Raw genomic sequence first — 18,628 nt, forward strand, 5'->3', positions numbered from 1 at the left:
ACCCTCTTGTGCCTCTGTGTGTATAGCTGTTCTGACATGAGCTTTTTATATCCCGATAGGAGGCGACTCGTGCTTTCCGTTTCTACCTGGCAGAACCTAAACTTGTCCAATTCACTCAGTCCTGCCATATTTTCTTAAAGCCATTTATGTAGTGTCCCTGGTCTTGGACATTAATAATGAATCACTCTCCATCCCAGTTGAGGTGATCTCTTCTTAGCCATTTCAATGAGCCTTCTTTGTCTCTGCCAAATGTGTCCAACTCTTTTTTTTTTTTAATCTTCCTGCTCTTTTGTCATTCTCCCAGTTGTCAGTGTATATCTGTTGATATTTCGCTTTATATTTTTCTTTCGTCCTTTTTTTCTATCATTGGGGCTATATTAGTTGCTGTTTTGGTTTCATGCGTGACATCTTCCATTTGCACCTATCTTTGGAAAATTTTTGCGAGGGAGGTAAGGGATACCTTCTCTGCCTTACTGTCTTCATGTTGGCATACAAATTGTATTCTGTAGTCTATTGAAATTTTCACGTATTCAACCAGTCCGACAGATGTCATTCTGTGCACTTGGTTGAGTTCAATGAGGCCGCTACCTCCTTCTCATCTTGGCAGGTATATCATCGGGATGCACTGATTTTTGTGGAACATTTTGTGGGTGGTGAGTAGTTTCCTTATTTTTGATATCTATTTTGTCGATTTTCGTTTGTGGCCAGTTTATGATTCTGCAGCTGTATTGGAATATTGGTATTGCTAGTTAGTCGATGGCTTTGATTTTGTTTCTTGGGGTAAGGTATGTTTTCAGGATTAGCCTCGTTCTATGCAAGTATTCTTTGGCAATTGTTTTGCACATTTGTTTGTGACATATTTGGTGGCTCTCTTCTACTCCAAGGTATTTGTGTGATGCTTCGTTGTTTAGATCCTGTATTGTGGTATCCAAGTCGATTTTTATGTTGTCCGTTTTTGTTGATTTACCCTGTACAAATGTGCACTTGGCACACTTATCGAGGCCAAATTCCATTTGAATGTCATCGGAGTACCCTCTTACTATTAATAGTTGTTCTACCATTTCTTCTTTGTTTGGTGCAAAGAGTTTAATATCATCCATGTACAATAGATGTATCACCTTTCCTGTCTTTTTGAAAGTTCTCTTATTGGATGTTAGGGTGTGTGTGTGTGTGTGTGTGTGTGTGTGTGTGTGTGTGTGTGTGTGTGTGTGTGTGTGTGTGTGTGTGTGTGTGTGTGTGTGTGTGTGTGTGTGTTCGCACGTGCACGTGTGTGCATGCGTGACCACCAGTCAATCATGACTGAAAGTTAACCAGCCACTGGTGAGTCTGTCTACAAAAGTCTCCAGGAGTTTTAAGAGGTACGTTATGTTTTTACGAGTCATTATTGCTTAGTGTTGTGGTCATTTGACAGGGAGCAATCATGTGTCAATGTTCCTTGGTCTTATGCAAGCTTATGCAGGAGTGGTGTATATGGCTTTGATCAGGTCGCAGTTTCCTCTGTGAGAGCTGAGCTTGATCCTACCTCCAGCATCCTCCTCCTGGCCCGGTTCAGGGTTGCAGCCAAGATGTTAACATTATCTCATAAGGAAGTATGGCCAATAACCCTAAGACCATATTTGGCAATGGCAGACCTTTCACAGTGGTTACACTCAAAGGCTTTACGATGCTATTTGATGTTTTGCTCGGCCTAAATAAAATTCAAACAAGGAAAACGCTGCAATTTCTCAACCCTCCCATATGTCTACATACCTCGCACACATGGGTCACTTCGGCATGGTCTGTTGTTGTTCAAGCTGTAGCTCCTTCCGCAACTCAGATATCTCGTGGAGTAGTTTCACATTCTCCTTTGAGGTAGAAAGGACATATCATTTTATTGTAAGCACACATGGGTCACTGATATGACTTTTCTGCAGCATACATTCAAGCTGTATGCAAACCTTGAATATACACTTGCTGTCAATGTAGCTGCCTCTTTCATCGGAAGCAGGAGGGTGAAAGCGGGAAACCAAGCTCTGCTCGAGGAACTCCCTCTGTCGCCCATGTTTAGCCTTCTCTTGATCATTTTTCGATTCCATACGGCTGGACTGTTGTTACAAAGACAAAACAAATCGATTCTTAAAGCCATCATACCACCCATACAATCCTTAATGCTAGTTTTAGTAACATCTACTGTTAAAAGTGTGTGTGAGTGTGTGTGTGTGTGTGTGTGTGTGTGTGTGTGTGTGTGTGTGTGTGTGTGTGTGTGTGTGTGTGTTTTGCTTCATTCAAAAAGGTTCCTGCTGTCAGATAATATTAAAAATAGCACCCTCAGAAAGCTAATAATTGATATACTGGGAAGAAAAATGATTGTTTGTTTAATCATGTCGATGCCCGTTTTAAAAGCCGGTCTTTCTTGGATTGAGGAAGAAGAAACAGGACGTTGAGTTTTAATGCAACAGTTCCAACGGTAACATTTATTATTCTTCGACAGCAGGATAGAAGGACATGGGAGAACACTAAATTATATATGGTAATGTTTCTCGAAGAAATTGAAAAATACACTGGTATAAAAGTACATGGAAGGAGCACAAACAACAGCAACAATCGCTTGTTATACAATATCCTTTTACATTGGTTTCACAAAATTTTATATCCTCATTGACACTCACAGATAGATATGCAATATGTTTGTGAAGTACAACATGCTGTCTTATTCTTAAACCTGTCAGCGAAGTGGTTGGTTGGCATGCCCAGTTTAGATGAAACACAATTTTACTAGTGTGAAGGTTATATTGAGACCCTAAACGTGCCCACCTGTGAATATCGGGCATACAGTTTCTTTAAGTAGGCATGCAGAACCTTGGGCTGCTGAAGAGAGCCGATGGAGGTATGTAGGTCATTTCCGAATTTGGTCAGCAGTGAATGCATATTATCCACCTGCACACACACACATCTCATTATTTACAGAACGAAGAAAGTGAAAAATAAATCTGCCTGCCCACGTGTAGACATTTGGTCTTTGAGCAATTCAGATATAACAAACAATGAAATGATGGTCAGAATGAGGTGACTATAATGTTCCTGATCGATCTTTTGACTGTTATCTGAATTTTTTCTCACCTCGTGTGTCATGGTTTTGTCCTGGAAAATACATGGACCCACAAGTCCAAAGTGCAAGGACAAAATGCAAGAGTTGTGATTCAGTGTTGAAAGCTTACAAGTTATCACTACATGTTCACTTTATATTAAATGTGAAAATAGTAGTTAAGGCCACTCATATATTTATTTTTCATCTTGTATCACTGACATGATGGGCCAAATTCCTTATTTTACACTTCAGTTACCTTGTCTCACCAAAGACAATGTGAAATTGCAGCCTGTTTTTATTTGGAGTTCATTTTTGACATACTCCTCCACTTGATGGTACTGTAGTTTCAGTTGGGACGTTACGGTTCAGACATATACATAACAGTGCCGCTGCTTCTCTCTCAGTCAAGGTTGGTACACCTAAATCTCAAACAAGAGGTCAGGACTGCTTCACTCGACATATCTCAGGAATCTGACACAGAATAACATTCTGTTCTGCTTGACAAGCTTGGTGCCTACAGATAAAAGGCTGCCTTTATTTCTGGCTCTCTGACTTCCTCTACTCACACCGTCAATGCATTGCAATTAATGGAACCCTCTCATCTCCCAGTAGAGACTGAAATTATCTAAGATGGCATCTTGGGCCCAGTCTTATTTCTCATCTACTTAACCTTTACAATACTCTGGAAAAACCCATCTACCCTTTTGCAGATGACTCCACAGTCCACATTGTTTCATTCAGTACCCCAATCCTTACGACAGGAAAAGAGCAGCTGATCGTAATCTGAAATGGATTAGATGCTGGTCTGACAAGGACTACGTCTTTCAGTCCAGGCAAATATCGCCGTCTAAACCTGTCACTCCAGAAATATCAAGCAAAAGCACCTATTTCTATGGTCAGCCACTGTTCAGTCTCTCACACTTCTAGGTCTCAATATCAGCGATAACCTCTCCTGGGCTGACCATGGAGCAACATTGGCATCCAAAGCAAACTAGAGACTAGGCATCCTCTGTCACTCCAAGTCAATCCTTGACAAAAAACGACTCACAACCTAAAAGGCCCTTGTGCATAGCTAAATGGAGCCTCCACATCACACCTGTCTCTCCTGAGATCTGTTCAATATAACATTATTGGCATCTCCAGCTATAGGCTAAAGCACAAGGCCTGTTGCTCTCACAATATAGATAGGTCTATGGCCTCTCTCCTTTTACCACCTCACCTCTGGTCTAGCTCCATCTTCTCCATCAGTATGCCGTCTATCACCGGCTCCTCCGTGACACACGCATTGTTCCAGTAACCCACTTCCTGGTTCAACTCCCAAAAATTCAGGTTTACTGCCCATCTCCACTCTTTTGTTCCTCTTTTCTTCCATTTATGGAACTCCTTTCCAGAGGAAGTTCAATTGCACCCTTCCCTCCAGGTATTAAGCAAGCAGTGCACCGTTATCTCAAGTCATCGTTGATCGATACGCATGATCTTTTATATTCCAATCAAACCTACCTGATCCAAACTTCTTATGTAGTGGTTACTGTGTTTACTTCCATCCCCTCTCCCTCCCTTTCTTGTTTGTTTATTTCCCACATGCATCCAATTGTTGCCCCTTTGTCACTGTCGGTGCATTGTCTTTTTAGCTGCTTTCATCACTGCTGGATCCCTCTGCTTTCAAAAACTGTTCAAATAAAACCAAGCTATAAACTCTCATCCTGAGAATGAAAGTAAAGCATTTTTATGTGAAAATTATTATAATAAATGAGAAGAACATTCTGAGAGGGATCCAGAATAAAGAAAAAAATTATCCACGAAGTCTTTAGAAGTTACAAGGACACTTAAATAGGTGCCTGCATTCAGGAGAATGGATTGAAAGTGGTAGCACTCATTCATGTTACATAATTAAACCAGTCAGGGAAAATAATAATAATAATAATAATAATATGTAAATGTGACAATTTCCCTCAAGTTGTGATATTTTAATTTGCAAGTGCAAACCAGATATAAACATTTGATGAACCACAGTCTGTCTAAGATGCATTTCTCACCTTCATTCTCTCAGCAGAAAGCTGTTCCTGAATAACCAGCAGCTTATGCTGTGGCCCTTGTAAATGCGTGTGCAACTCTATTGATTCTTGCTTGGAATACCGTAGCTCTTCTGATAACTGTCCATTAAAAACAAATTGAACAGAAACAATTTGTCCTTTCCAATGTATCGATCACTTTGTACTGGTATAAATGAACATAGTGGTTTTATAAACCTGTTTTCTTTCAACATAAATATTGGATTAAACATACTTTCTGCATGATGGGAGGAATAATCCCTGAAAGTGTCAAATCCGGGATAAAATGTTTTTGTGTTTTAGGTGTTTGAACAAAGCTGAGCTAATGTGCATCATATACTGCAACCAACGTGTCGGGTTCCTGATAGACCATGGTCATGCCAGGCAAGGTTTTGCCACAAGAAAACCCAAGTGGTATGAAAAATGTTATAATATAATATAAGTTCCCTTAAAATTGGAGGAGGCCATTAGGCCCATCATGTCTGCACAATGGTGACCAACTTATGTTGTTGTCTGTGTTCTATCCTTTTTAAATACTGGCTTCACGCAAGAAGGCAGCACATACTGTTTTTGAAGTCTTCAGTTTGACTTGGGGTTTTCAGGATTTAAACCACTGACTTCCCAGACTCAGAGCTGATGCACTGACCATTATTTCACTGAGTCTGGTGAATGGTGTTACCTGTATGAAAATTCCTCATGAAATCTGATGATTCTGATAATTAATTAAAGCGGTCCTGAAAAAATTCCTCATGAAACATCCTGTGTAAATGCATATTTCACCTAAATGTGTTACATTTTAAAGGTGCAGTACTATGTTATGTTAAAAAAAAAATACAAGTCCTTATCTTTCTATACAAGCTGTTTCAGGATTTTTTTTCTCTGAATATTTACATTCAGAATGTAGTCTTACATAGGCAAAGACGTACAGACTGACAAACTTGTAATTTTCCTGCAAGTTCAAACCATGGTTTGAATGTAAGTGTCCAGAAATACAATGACATTCATAAGTCATCTTTATGTGTTTAAGTAGTGAAGCCGCTTCAATAATTAGGTACGTCCTTCCTTCCATACATCTATAAAAAATGAAGAAGAGCCTTTCACCCACCATGTTTAATTTTAAAGGGTTCTAAAATGTAATTTGAAGGGGGTTCTAAAGCATGATTCTCGCAGTTTCTAAAGCGTAATTCCAAAGGGTTCTATTAAAAATAATCACACCCGTGTTGAAGGAAGCAGTTAATTTTGGCATTTTTCATATGAAATAAACAAAGCCTCAAACTGAACAAAACCTCTTAGAATTACCCTTTACAACCCATTAGAATTACTCTTTAGAACCCATTAGAATTACCTTTATAACTCATTAGAATTACGCTTTATAACCCATTAGAATTACGCTTTAGAACCCATTAGAATTACCCTTTGGAACCCAATAGGTTTATTATTTTAATTTTTTTAAAGTCAGATTTCGACTGAATGCATACATATTACCTTTAGCTTATAAACCCTACATCTATACTTAAAGTTGAACGACATCACTCTCAGTATATTCAATATAATAATGGAGAATATATCCTTCCTATTTTCATCCATTAATACGTTATGATCAACAGCTTTTTTTCCACCCCTCTTAACTACTCATCGAACATAAATGCACAACAAATATAATGTGGAGTTGTTTTTTTTGTGTCTCTATCAGTAGTAGATCAAATGTTTGTTAAACATCCATACAATGATTTGGAGCTGTATCTGTATGAATGGTCTTGTGGTGCTTCTCATGTGGAAGATTATAATTATTTTATTTTGAAACTTATTATTATTGATCCTTTTAATCCATATCTCATCCCATACCTCCTCACCTGCTCCATGCGTCTCTGCATGTACAGCAATTGGACTTCACGAGGTTTCACCTGCTTCTCTATCTCACGAAGCTTACATTCAAGGACGTTTTTTAATTCTCTCAGCTCATGGTTAGTTTTGTTTAGATCACAAATGCATCTCTTCTTATCTTGCAAAGTGGCATCATGATCCGCCACATCGTGTTGTAGTGACGTTATACTTTGCTCATGTGTCTCTTTGATGCCCTGGAGATGCTGCAGTTCCATACCCTGCTGCTCAACGTTGAATGCCTGCTCATCTGCATGCTGTTGCATCTGGGCACACTGTGAAGTACACAAGTAAACATGGCGTGTGCATGCACGTCGACGCTGAAATTCTGCAGCTCCTCAACAATGAACTTGTTAGTCGTTTTAATTTTACCAGAATCCCCATGAAATATAAATAAAGCACGATTCATTTATTATTTTCATCTCTTCAGCAAAGCAAAAGAGGCTGCAAAATATGATGACAGTATGATACATGTTTTCCGTTATTGTTGGTACGATGCAATCCCAGTCGAGCAATAAACTGTGACAATGTGTTCTCGTAATGTGCATGGTGTTTGTCCGGTTGCTCCGCCACCTTCATCCTCATGAGGTCCCTCTCACTCTTGAACTGAATGTTGCATTCTTGCTTGTTCTTCAGCTGTAATTCCATGTTCACTGTAAATATGTAAATAGCACAGCTTCTCAGGTATTATCCTGCGAACTTTTTCAGCCTCCTAGCCTTCCAATATAACTTACACTTTATCTCCAAGATCTCCATGTCCACGTCTTCCTCAGCCAGACGGGGTATCTCTTCCTGCTCCTGCAACCGTTGTTGCAATATCTCCTGCTCCTGTGTGCAGAAAGGCAAGTCCAAGCTTCATGTTTTCTCATATTATCGAGCATTGGCTGCAGTAAAATGTTATGTATCCAACCTTTGTGTGTTGAATGATATTCAGCTGCAGCTCCTTCTGAAAGTGCTGTTTGACTGCTTCAAGTTCCTGCTGAGCCTTTTTCTGAGCCTCTGCAAACAAGGATGTGCATAACTCATGCACTGGTGCCAGTTCCTTTCTTGCTCTCTCTGCTTCACCATGAGTCTTCAGAGACCTTTGCTCATGTATAGACTCTGCAGTCAAAAAAGCAAAATAATGAAGAATGATAATACAACGCAAAGTAATGCAATATATAATATTACAAACCATATACTATTACATAACCATTATTCATGTTTTTTGAGAGTGAATGATACAAATGAGTATATTATCATTCTTTGGGGGTTCTCATATGAAGGTAAAATAACTTCAAGCTCAATCTGGATGCTCCTACAGGAAATTCCAGCCTGTTATGTAAACCTGGCAAATAGATTTCAGAGATATGATGTCATCTGGTGGGATAACAGTCAGTGATGTCATGCAGAGGGGTGGTCTTGGGGTGGTTCTTAATAAGGCCAAACCAACAGGCGTTATTGGTGGTGCTCCAGGGAAGCCAATCATTATGACTTCATCGGTGGTGTTCTCTGGTACTGTTGATAATATTATGAATGGACATGCAGGAAGTGTGTTTCTATGAAGTTTAGGTGAGCTCAGATATAAACCAGGGAATCCTGTAGTTGATGTGCTGTTTCGTCTGGTCAGGATCCAAAGTAACTGGTAGCCAATTAGCCTTACAAAGTTCCTGGAAGTCTGGGTGAGAGAATTGAGAACTTCATCGTTAAAAAAAAAAAGAATTACAGTATTATGTTTTTGTACATTTACTGTATGTTTGTTAATAACATTATGTAGGTTATAAATGTATCTCGTGATATGGAGATGGAGGGAGGAGGGGTGTTGAAGTGTCCTACTGCCCCCTATTATTTTTCCTTTCAGGAAAAGAAATACATTTTGATACCTTGCTTTAATAATCACATCTTCCTTAGAAAAATTAGAATGTTTCAACCAAGGGATTATGTCCAGCTGTGCAATTACAATTTGGTTTTGGTAATTTTAAAGACAAGTGATCCACCACCCCTGCCCCCCTTTTTGACATCCCAAATTTACACCATGAAAGCCCAATCAATAGAGAACAAAATGACTATCCTTGGATGGTTTGTAAGTGAATATAATGTTGTACAACTGTAGATGATGTGTTGTGGTCTTTATTCACCTTGTGGTGTGCTTGTCAGCATGTGATATATTTACTTCTCCACTCATCAGCCCGTCCCCTCCGCGGAGCGGGAGATGGGATTTTTGCAACCGTGTGTGTGTGTGTGTGTGTGTGTGTGTGTGTGTGTGTGTGTGTGTGTGTGTGTCTTTGGTTGTTTATCTCCATTTGTGGGTTTCTGAAGTGGAAAGAAGTCCCAACAGGATTCAAAGTATCCACATATGCTTTGGTAAGGGATCACAGTTCATAGACCAAGCTGTTGAATGGCCAATTAAAGGCACACACACACACACACACACACACACACACACACACACACACACACACACACACACACACACACACACACACACACACACACACACACACACCAGTGTCGCACCGTTCGACGTGCATTTGACGGGGCCGAGGCCTGCAGCTTGATGAGCTCTATCGACTCTCTTTGGCCGAGGACAAGGGACTGAGCTTTGGTGGGATCAAAGACCACACCAAATTCAACAGCTTCGATGGGAGTGAAGACAGAGCCAAAAGCAGCAGCTTCGATGAGGCAGAGGGCCACGCACATTGTGCTCAGTATCGTGCTGATCGACATGTGTTTGGGATGCAGCCTGGCCTTGCAGCCTGGATGGTTTTGTTGACTCCATCCCATCAAGGATGGGTGGGACCAAAGTTCGGTGGACCACAGCTCCAGTGAGGCCGAGGACCATGTTTGTGGCATCTGGTATCATGCCGATTGACATGCATTTGGGACGCAGCCTAGCTCTGCAGCTTCATGCACTTTGTCGACTCTCTCCTGCCGAGGAAGACTTTCGAAGATTCCCTCTCACGGTTTGCTGTCGACTCCCTCCCCTTGAGGATGGATGAAACTGAGCTTTGGTGGGACCGTATGTGGATATGGCAACCGGTGGCAGCGGCATGCCATTTCTGGGCAAGCAGGGGAGTCCCTGGGTAGGATCCGGCAAACCCGTGGCAGTTACGTGGAGTGACATTGTCACCACTAAGGAGATGGTGGGGGCAGGGGCACGAATGAGGAGACGGCTTGGTCCATGCATTGTGGTTCCTTGCTGTGGTGAATATGGATGCTTCAATACCGGGGAGAGCTCATTGGGTGCAATGCGGATAAAGAGATAGCTTTACCCATGAGTGGTGGTTCCTTGCTGTGGTGAAGCTGGATGCTTGGGTACCAGGGAGGGCTCTGTTGGGTGCAGCATAGATAAGGAGATGGCTTGGTCCTTCATGGTTCCTTGCTGTGGTGAAACTAGATGCTTCAGTAGTGGGGAGGGCTCCTTTGGGTGTAGCCCAGATAAAGAGACAACTGGGTCTGAGTCGTGGTTCCTTCCTGTGGTAAAGCTGGATGCTTCAGCACTGGGGAAAGAGGAAAGGCATACTCCCTGAATGGAGCATGGATAATGAGGCAGCTTGGTCCATGAGTCATGGTTCCTTGCTGTGGTAAAGCTGGATGCTTCAGCACTGGGGAAAGGGGAAAGGCATACTCCCTGAATGGAGCACGGATTAGGAGACAGCTTGGTCCATGAGTTGTGGTTCTTTGCTGTGGTGAAGATAGATGCTTCAGGGTCGGGGAAGACTGTGTTCAGTCTTAGAAACTCGCGAGTGGAGATGACGACTGGCGGCAGTGGCACTTCATGCGCGCACACACGCACACACATCGTGATTTACACATACACATGCATGCTTCTCCATAATAAACTGACATTTGTAGACAGGGCAGACAGACAGACAGAAGTGAACCAAATGCTTAACCCAGCTTTTTGCTTCATGTGCACAAGGTAAATATAAAGCTTGGCAGGAATGGCAAAAATGTTTAAATAAAATAATTCCCACCTAATTTCTGCACTTCTTTGATGTGCTTATCCACAATGTCTGCCATCTCTTCTTCAAACTTTTGCTGCTGTTGTTCCTTTTCCATTTTCAAAATCTGCCATGACAGGTATAATGCCTTGCTAAAAAGGTTGTTGCAGCTGCCATATAAACCACAATAAGTTGTAGTGAGACAATTTTTACAATGATTTCTTACACTGGTGACCATGACCCCCCCAAATACCAAATGCATTTCATTGTACAGCCATAGTTCTATTCCATACTTTGTTGGCTCAAGTACAACAAGCATTATAACGATAGCAAAATATGTAGCTCAAACAAAGTGTGGCATTGCATGCCAAAGATGCTAAATTCATTTTGGATGATGATAACTCTATTACAGCTGCATATATGGTTTGTAGCCCATATGCAGAGGTTTTCAGATTCTGATGACAGCATTTTTCATGGGCAGGGAGATTCATCAATGTGTGTACAGTCCCTTGGATGGACATTGAATTGAACGTCCCATCTGCCGGCATCAGTTGGTGGATGCTAAATATTCCAGTGTCCTTTATGAAGAGTAGGTGAACTATCCAGCCAAATTCCAATTTCCTGCCCTGGCCTCCTAAGCCGGAGTTGCAACCCGACAATGTAGCCTAGTAACTGCTTCGGCAGCACCAACGCTCTGCATATGATGATGATAATGACAATGGTGGTGGTGGTATGAAAGAACCTGGCATTGTCTGTTGAGGTTCTTTATCTCATGCAGGAAATGTTCAGTAATTTTTCGCTTCTGTTGTCCACACATGGTTTCGCGCATCTGCAACTGTTCAGAATGTTGAGAAAGCACCTCCTCCAGCTGTTTACGTAGGTCCACCACCATTTGTTCCTGGTACAAATACAAAACCAAACAATATTTTAATAGGTGATACAATAAAGTATTGCAGTTGTTTAACTTCCTGGAATCCATTAAAGATATGGCCTCAATTTATCTTCAACAATATGTTAAGTCCCATATTTTCTGAAAGAATGGGACTATTGAAAAAAACACACAAACATGTTGCATCCTCCTTGTATGGAAGCAACACGATCCCAAAATGTTGCATCATATAGCATCCATTACAGAAATTACCTTCTGTAAATATTAACTGAGTACTTTTTTTTTATTCAAGTGAGTGAGGTTTAAGAGACCAGCTAATTATTAATTAGGTATATAAATATACTGGTCTGATTCACCCCCACCCCATCCCCCTCATCGTATACAGTGTGCATTGGAATATTGTCAATACAATTTTATATCGTACTACAAGACTTTCCTCTGAAATTACAATATTAAAGCTTGCACTAAAAGTCAGTATTTGTTCCCAATAACAAAGTAGAGTACGAAGCAGGTTGGGAATTCATTTTTACCTCTGCCACTGAAGGTGAAGGAGGTTATGTCTTCACCCCTTTCTGTCTGTTTGTTTGTTTGTGTGCAGGATACCTCAAAAAGTTTTGCACGGATCCGGATGAAATTTTGTGGATAGGTTCAGTGTTTGACAAGGATGAATTGATTAGATTTTGGTGAAGATCTGGATCTGTCTACTTGAGTTTTTAAGTGATTCTTCACCTTTGAGAGAGAGGGCCAAAACTATATATATAGCACAAAATCTTAAAAAGTTGTGGACAGGTTGGGTGTGTGACCATGACAAATTGATTCGATTTTGGTGAAGATCCGAATCCAGATCTGGACGCGAGAATTATTTGATTTTTAAGTGATTCTTCACCATTGAGAGATTGGGCCAAAAACGATATTTCGCATATTACATAAATGAATTGGGCCCGATATGTTCTCGTGGATCAGGCAGTGCGTGGCGGAGGTATGCGCTCCACAGAATGCCCTTCCAGTTTTTTTCATGTTTACCAAGAAAAATATCAATAATGGAATAAAAGGTCAGGAATTCATGTCAGGTCAGGTTCGATCTGTGACCTGCTACAGGTACCATGTAAACCTATACTAACCTGTTCCATGGTCGGGTTGTCGGCGACTAAACCGTGTCCCCCACCAGGTTTTCTGGTGAGGGGGTGTTTGGATATGGACACCCAGCAGGATTAAAAACAAAACCTGTCGAAGGGCGGAGGTGCTCCTTGTGAGCCAACGGCCATCCATATCTAGTGCCCAACTGTGTCTGCGGACGTCCTCCTGCAGTTGGGTTACTTTTTATCAGGAGGTTGGTGGCAGGATTTGCACTCCGGCCACCGTAAAACCCTTCATTCCGCAAAACACAAAAACGCAAAAAAAATCTGAAAACCCACTCCGTGGGAGTACCTCCTGCACAGCTTCCCTTCGCAGGGCAGCTCACCGGATGACGGGATTGGGGCAAAGCCTTCGGGACCCCCAATCTTTGATGATAGGAGGGAAATCTCGGGGTAACATCCCTGGGTCAGATTGCGGGAGAGTGTGTGGGAGTGGTGCTGAGGTGTCGTCCACCAGACGGCGGTCTCCTTGGGTTAACCTGAGGCGGTCCCTTCGGGTGGGTGCCTGGAATGTCCTATCCCTAAGAGAGGATAATCACCTGTCTCTGTTATCATCTGAGCTCAAGCGTTTGGACATCGGGATTGCAGCTCTCTCTGAGGTTCGGAGACCGGATTGCGGCGAGATAATGGTGGGTGGTTACACCTAGTATTGGTCTGGTCGCTCTGATGGTTACCATACCCAAGGAGTTGCTGTAGCTGTGTCCAATAAGCTGACCCCAATGATAATTGAGGTAACACCGGTCAACGAGCGTATTATGAGATTAAGGATTCGTCACTCCTTAGGTGTGACTTCCCTGGTCTCTGTTTATGCTCCGACTGAGGCGAGTGATCTCACCGTGAAGGATGCATTCTACGCCACGCTCGAGTCTGTGGTTGATCAGTGCCCCAGACGAGATACACTTCTAGTCTTGGGGGATTTCAATGCATCGACTGGAACTGATAGGGATGGTTATGAGGTGTGTGTTGGTCCCCATGGGTCAGGAACTATGAACCAGAATAGCACTAAGTTCCTTGACTTTGCAAGAAGTCATGGACTTAGGGTGGCTGGTTCATGGTTTCAGCGCCCGCAAGCTCATCGCTGGACTTGGTATTCCAACGCTGGCGGTGTGGCAAAGGAGATTGACCATGTCCTCATTGACGGTCGTTGGAGGATGATCCAGAACTGCAGGGTCTACCGGAGTGCTCAGTTCCTCAATACTGACCACAGGCTTGTTGTAGCAACTCTAAAGCTGCACCTTAAATCCTGGAGAATGGTACCATCCCAGCCTAGGCTGGATGTTGCCAAGCTCAGGGATGAGAGAGTAGCTGAGAAGTTTGCGAACAGGCTGAGTGGACACTTGGGGGTTCTTGGTGCTTTGGGGGGTCCTGAAGAGTTGTGGAGCGCCTTCAAGACCACCGTCCTTGATGTTGCCGGTGGATGCCTTGGAGCTCACCGCAGGGTAAAGAAGAATTTTGTCTCTCAAGGGACACTGGATACCATTGACCAGAGTCGCAGGGCCAGGCTGAATGGCAGAGCTGAGCTGTTCAGGGAGCTGAGGCGTAAAACTGTACGTGCACTGAGGGTGGACAAGGAGGCCTATGTGCGAGGAATCTGTGAGGGGGTAGAGCATCACCTGTGGACAGGTGATTCTCGTCCCGCTTACAGGGGAATTCGCGCATTACGTTCATCCAAGCCCATCCCTCGGAGCACTGCAGTTCGAGCAGAGAGTGGTAAGCTCTTGACAGAGGAGTCTGAAGTGAAGGCCCGCTGGGCCGGTTACTTTGAGCGGTTGTACCAGGCTGATCCCCCAGCTGTCGAGTTGGACGTCAAGGGTGTTACAATCCCTGTTGCTGACCCTCGAATCAACTGTGGTCCACCTTCGCTTGTGGAAACACGGCCTGCGGTGAACCAGTTGAAACGGGGCAAAGCTCCAGGGATCTGTGGCATCCATGCTGAACTTCTCAAGACTGGTGGAAATGCTGCACTCGTGTCGTTGCATGCAGTTTTGTGCTCTGCCTGGAACACAGGCATCATCCCAACTGACTGGAAGAGGGGCCTTGTTGTCCCTCTCTGGAAAGGGAAGGGTGATCGCCAAGACTGCAACAACTACCGAGGGGTGACGTTGCTCTCACTTCCGGGCAAGGTCTTTGCTCGGATAATTCTTGATAGGGTTCGCCACCATCTGCTTGAGCACCAGTGTCCAGAGCAGTCAGGCTTTACACCAAAGAGGTCAACGATTGACCGTATCCTTGCACTTCGTGTCCTCATCGAACGCAGACGAGAGTATCGGCAGGGGCTGCTTGCAGCCTATGTTGATCTCTGTAAAGCATTCGATTCAGTGAATCGGGATGTCCTCTGGAGGATTCTTGGTCTTCGTGGGGTGCCACCAAAACTGATCGATCTGATGTCTGAACTCTACTCTGATACTGAGAGTGCTGTGAAGTGTGGTGGTACCATCTCTGACTTATTTCCAGTTGTTACTGGAGTTCGTCAGGGATGTGTACTTGCCCCCACACTTTTCAGCACTTGTATGGACTGGATTTTAGGGAGGATGTCGGAGAGATCAAGTTGCGGTGCATCGTTTGGCAATGTCAAGATCTCGGACCTTGATTTTGCAGATGATGCAGTCATCTTTGCGGAGACTTTAGACATCCTCTTGGGGGCCCTCGAGGTGCTGAATGAGGAGTCGGAGCCGTTGGGATTACGGGTTTCTTGGGTCAAAACTAAGATCCAGGCTTTCGGTGACATCTTGGATGCTGCTGTCCTGTCTGTGTCTGTTTGTGGTGAGGATGTTGAGGTCATGGAGAGATTCACTTACCTTGGCAGTGATATTCATGTCTCTGCTGGCTGCGAGTCAGAGGTCAATAGACGTCTGGGTCGGGCCTGGGGAGTCATGGATTCACTGGATCATGGGGTGTGGCGCTGCTGGTACCTGTGCGGCAGGATGAAAGTTCGAGTCTTCAGGTCCTTGGTACTTCCAGTCTTGCTCTATGGGTGCGAGACTTGGACTCTGACCAAGGATCTGAGACGGAGACTTAATTCCTTTGGTACCAGAGCTCTTCGGAGAATCCTTGGCTATCGCTGGTCGGATTTTGTGTCCAACGAGCGGTTGCTGAGAGAGACTCGGATGAGATTTGTTACCTGCATAGTCCGTGAGCGTTAGTTGCGGCTGTATGGACATGTGGCTCGTTTTCCTGACGCTGATCCTGCTCACCAGATTCTCTCAGCGAGGGAGTCTTATGAGTGGAGGAGCCAGTGGGCCGACCACGTGCCTCATGGTTGCAGCAGGTTGACCATCATCTCAAGGAGATGGGGATGGGCCTGGCATCTGCCTGGGGGATGGCCAGACGGAGGCCCCTGGAGTACCGGCGGAAAGTGGACGCAGCGACGCGCTGTTCTGGCACATGCTCCCATACCTGACCTACCTGAATAAAAGAAAACTTTTGTTGACCAATATTTAATAACCCACTTGCATTTACATAGTATATGTTATATCTGTACTAAATAGCAATGAACATGTTAACTACCGTATGTATTAAATATGTGGTGTCAATGAAATGCATGGACATGTATAACTCATTCTCCACTCTCATGTCCTCCCTCCCCCCCCACCCCCCATTATCACTCATTAAAACATGACATGCTCTGGGGTCCAGAAAATGTAAGGCATTATATAGAGTGATAATTGGCTTCCAGTTCCAGTTCTTGAGTGACAATGGCAGTTCTTTACAGGGTCTCTGCCAACTTTCTCAAAGATAAGTTTTCCGGTCGTTTTTGTCGCGTTTTTACTGTTATTTTGTTATCTCCGTGTTTACTGTACATTTACAAGTCAGTTTTGTGTAAAAAAAAAAAACTTGTGCTAATTGGTGAGTATTCATCAATCTTTTCATATTGGGTTTCCTTGAGGCTGACCCTTCTTCTTCTTCCCGTCTGTGTTCACGATCTTCTTCTTGTATTTTCTCCCTATCACCTTCAGTTTTTATTTTCTCCACTATACCTCTCGTAATCACGTGACTTTCTCTACGGACTCTTCCCACCCCTCCCTTCTCCCTCCTCACTCACGGCCATGCCTGTTCTCATCGTCTTCCATCTCCCTCAAAGCTTCCCTCTCACCCTCCCTCGCAAATCAACCGCCTCCTCCCTCATCTCTCATCTCTCTCTTCCCCCTCACCTTTCTCAAAAGCTCCCCCTACACATTTCTCCCTCAATTCTTACCCCTCACCCTTCTCCCTCAACTCTGCTCCCTCATGTCTCCCTTTCAAATGTCCACCCCTCTCACATCCACAAAGCTGCGTCCTCCTCCCACCCTCTCTCTTCCATCTCATTCCTCCACCTCCTGCAATCTCCCACTTCCCTTTGCCCCCTCTCTTATTACTCCTCACTGCTACTCATATCCCTTCACTACCAAGCCATTTGTCCTCCCCATCCGAACCTCTCCCCGAGCTCTTCTGCAATCTCCTCCACACTGTCAACAACTATCACTGCCTCCACCTCTCCTCCCTCGTCCTACCCTCCCTCTCCCCTCCCCTGCACCCAAAGCCTCCTCTCCTCCCTCTTCCTTAACAGTGTGGACCTCAAACATCCGGGACCTTCGCTCGAACTTAACTGATCTCTCCACACAGGTTGCCACTGATAAACCAGACAAAGTCTGCTTTACAGGAACTTTCCTCCTTCAAGATGTCTCTGACTCTATAGTTTCTCTCCCTGGTTACTCCCTCTTCCAGACTGATAGACCCAAGCCTCGTCCTGGCGGCAGAGTCGCTCTCTTTACCAAAAACACTATTCCTCACTCTCCATGCACGACCTTCACTCCTCAACACCCCCAGGAATACCTCTGGCTACGGCTTCCCCTCCGCTCCCCTCTCATGTTTACATGTGTGTTGTACTGTCCACCAAACAGTGATGACTTCATTTACATCTCACTCGCCAAAAACATGGACCAACTTCTATCCAGTCATCCAAACTCTCTTCCTCATATGTGGTGACTTCAACTGCTATCATGCCAGTTGGCTGGGTGTGGGTACCTCTCTCACCTGCCATGACACTTCAGCAAAGGACTTCTGCGACTCATTGGGACTATCACAATATGTCAACTTCTCAACCCAGTCTCAGCCAATGGTACTCCATCTCTTCTGGATTTTGTTTTGACCAATTTCCCAGAAAATATCTGCTGTTTTTCTTCTGCTCCAATCAGTTCATCTGATCATATGCTTGTTAAAGCGGTCATCTCTGGCTGTTATGAGAGAACCACATCAGCGCTGATGAGTCTGGCATTTCACTCAGAATGACTGGCAGGGACTTCAAGCAGGCATCAAACTTCTAGACTGGTCTTCCATTTCAACTCTTTCCAACATCACTCATCCTGAGAATTTTTTCAAATAAATTTGCTCTCTCTCATGCACACATTTATCCCATCTCATGTTCAGTTGTCCAACCCTTCCTCCTGCCCATGGTACACTAAAGATTGTGGAAAGGCTGTTGTCCTGAAACAACTTGCCTTCTCTTTATGGAAGCCTAATCCCACTGAAGGCAATCTCAGTTCCTTGCACAAAGCTCAGAACAAGTGTGGGTCTACCCTGAGGAGAACCAGGAAACAACATCTTTCTCATCTCAAGTCTGAATTCTCAAACCTGTCTCCCTCCTCCAAACCCTGGTGGCATCTGACTAACTCTGTTTCTGGTGGATGTTCCACCTCCATCCC

General features: G+C 43.8%; 1 protein-coding gene and 1 long non-coding RNA gene across 5 annotated transcripts in view; one reads left to right on the forward strand and one right to left on the reverse strand.

Moving 5' to 3' along the window:
- Positions 1–626: 626 nt before the first annotated feature.
- On the forward strand, positions 627–7,563 carry LOC147031856 (uncharacterized). The gene is made up of 4 exons (XR_015050966.1): positions 627–653; positions 5,422–5,532; positions 6,999–7,082; positions 7,203–7,563. It is a non-coding gene; the product is annotated as an uncharacterized LOC147031856 (long non-coding RNA).
- LOC147031857 (cilia- and flagella-associated protein 57-like) overlaps positions 2,059–18,628 on the reverse strand; it is a 37,656-nt gene continuing 21,086 nt past the window's right edge. The window contains exons 13-20 of one of the 4 annotated variants that reach the window (XM_085853069.1): positions 11,665–11,820; positions 10,956–11,049; positions 7,910–8,100; positions 7,734–7,827; positions 7,573–7,652; positions 7,172–7,274; positions 2,794–2,916; positions 2,059–2,084 (exon numbers count right to left, since the gene is read on the reverse strand). In XM_085853069.1, coding sequence (XP_085709195.1) covers positions 2,909–2,916; positions 7,172–7,274; positions 7,573–7,652; positions 7,734–7,827; positions 7,910–8,100; positions 10,956–11,049; positions 11,665–11,820 — 726 coding nt within the window. In that variant the 3' untranslated portion in view covers positions 2,059–2,084; positions 2,794–2,908. Of the gene's footprint in view, positions 2,085–2,793; positions 2,917–5,103; positions 5,221–6,963; positions 7,275–7,572; positions 7,653–7,733; positions 7,828–7,909; positions 8,101–10,955; positions 11,050–11,664; positions 11,821–18,628 lie in introns of those variants that run through there. The other 3 variants (XM_085853058.1, XM_085853049.1, XM_085853040.1) reach the window with 3 other exon arrangements.

The sequence above is a fragment of the Eptatretus burgeri genome, chromosome 2 (genome assembly GCF_056783735.1).
Source record: "Eptatretus burgeri isolate ZD-2024b chromosome 2, Ebu_testis_v1, whole genome shotgun sequence".
In the NCBI taxonomy this organism is placed as follows: domain Eukaryota; kingdom Metazoa; phylum Chordata; class Myxini; order Myxiniformes; family Myxinidae; genus Eptatretus; species Eptatretus burgeri.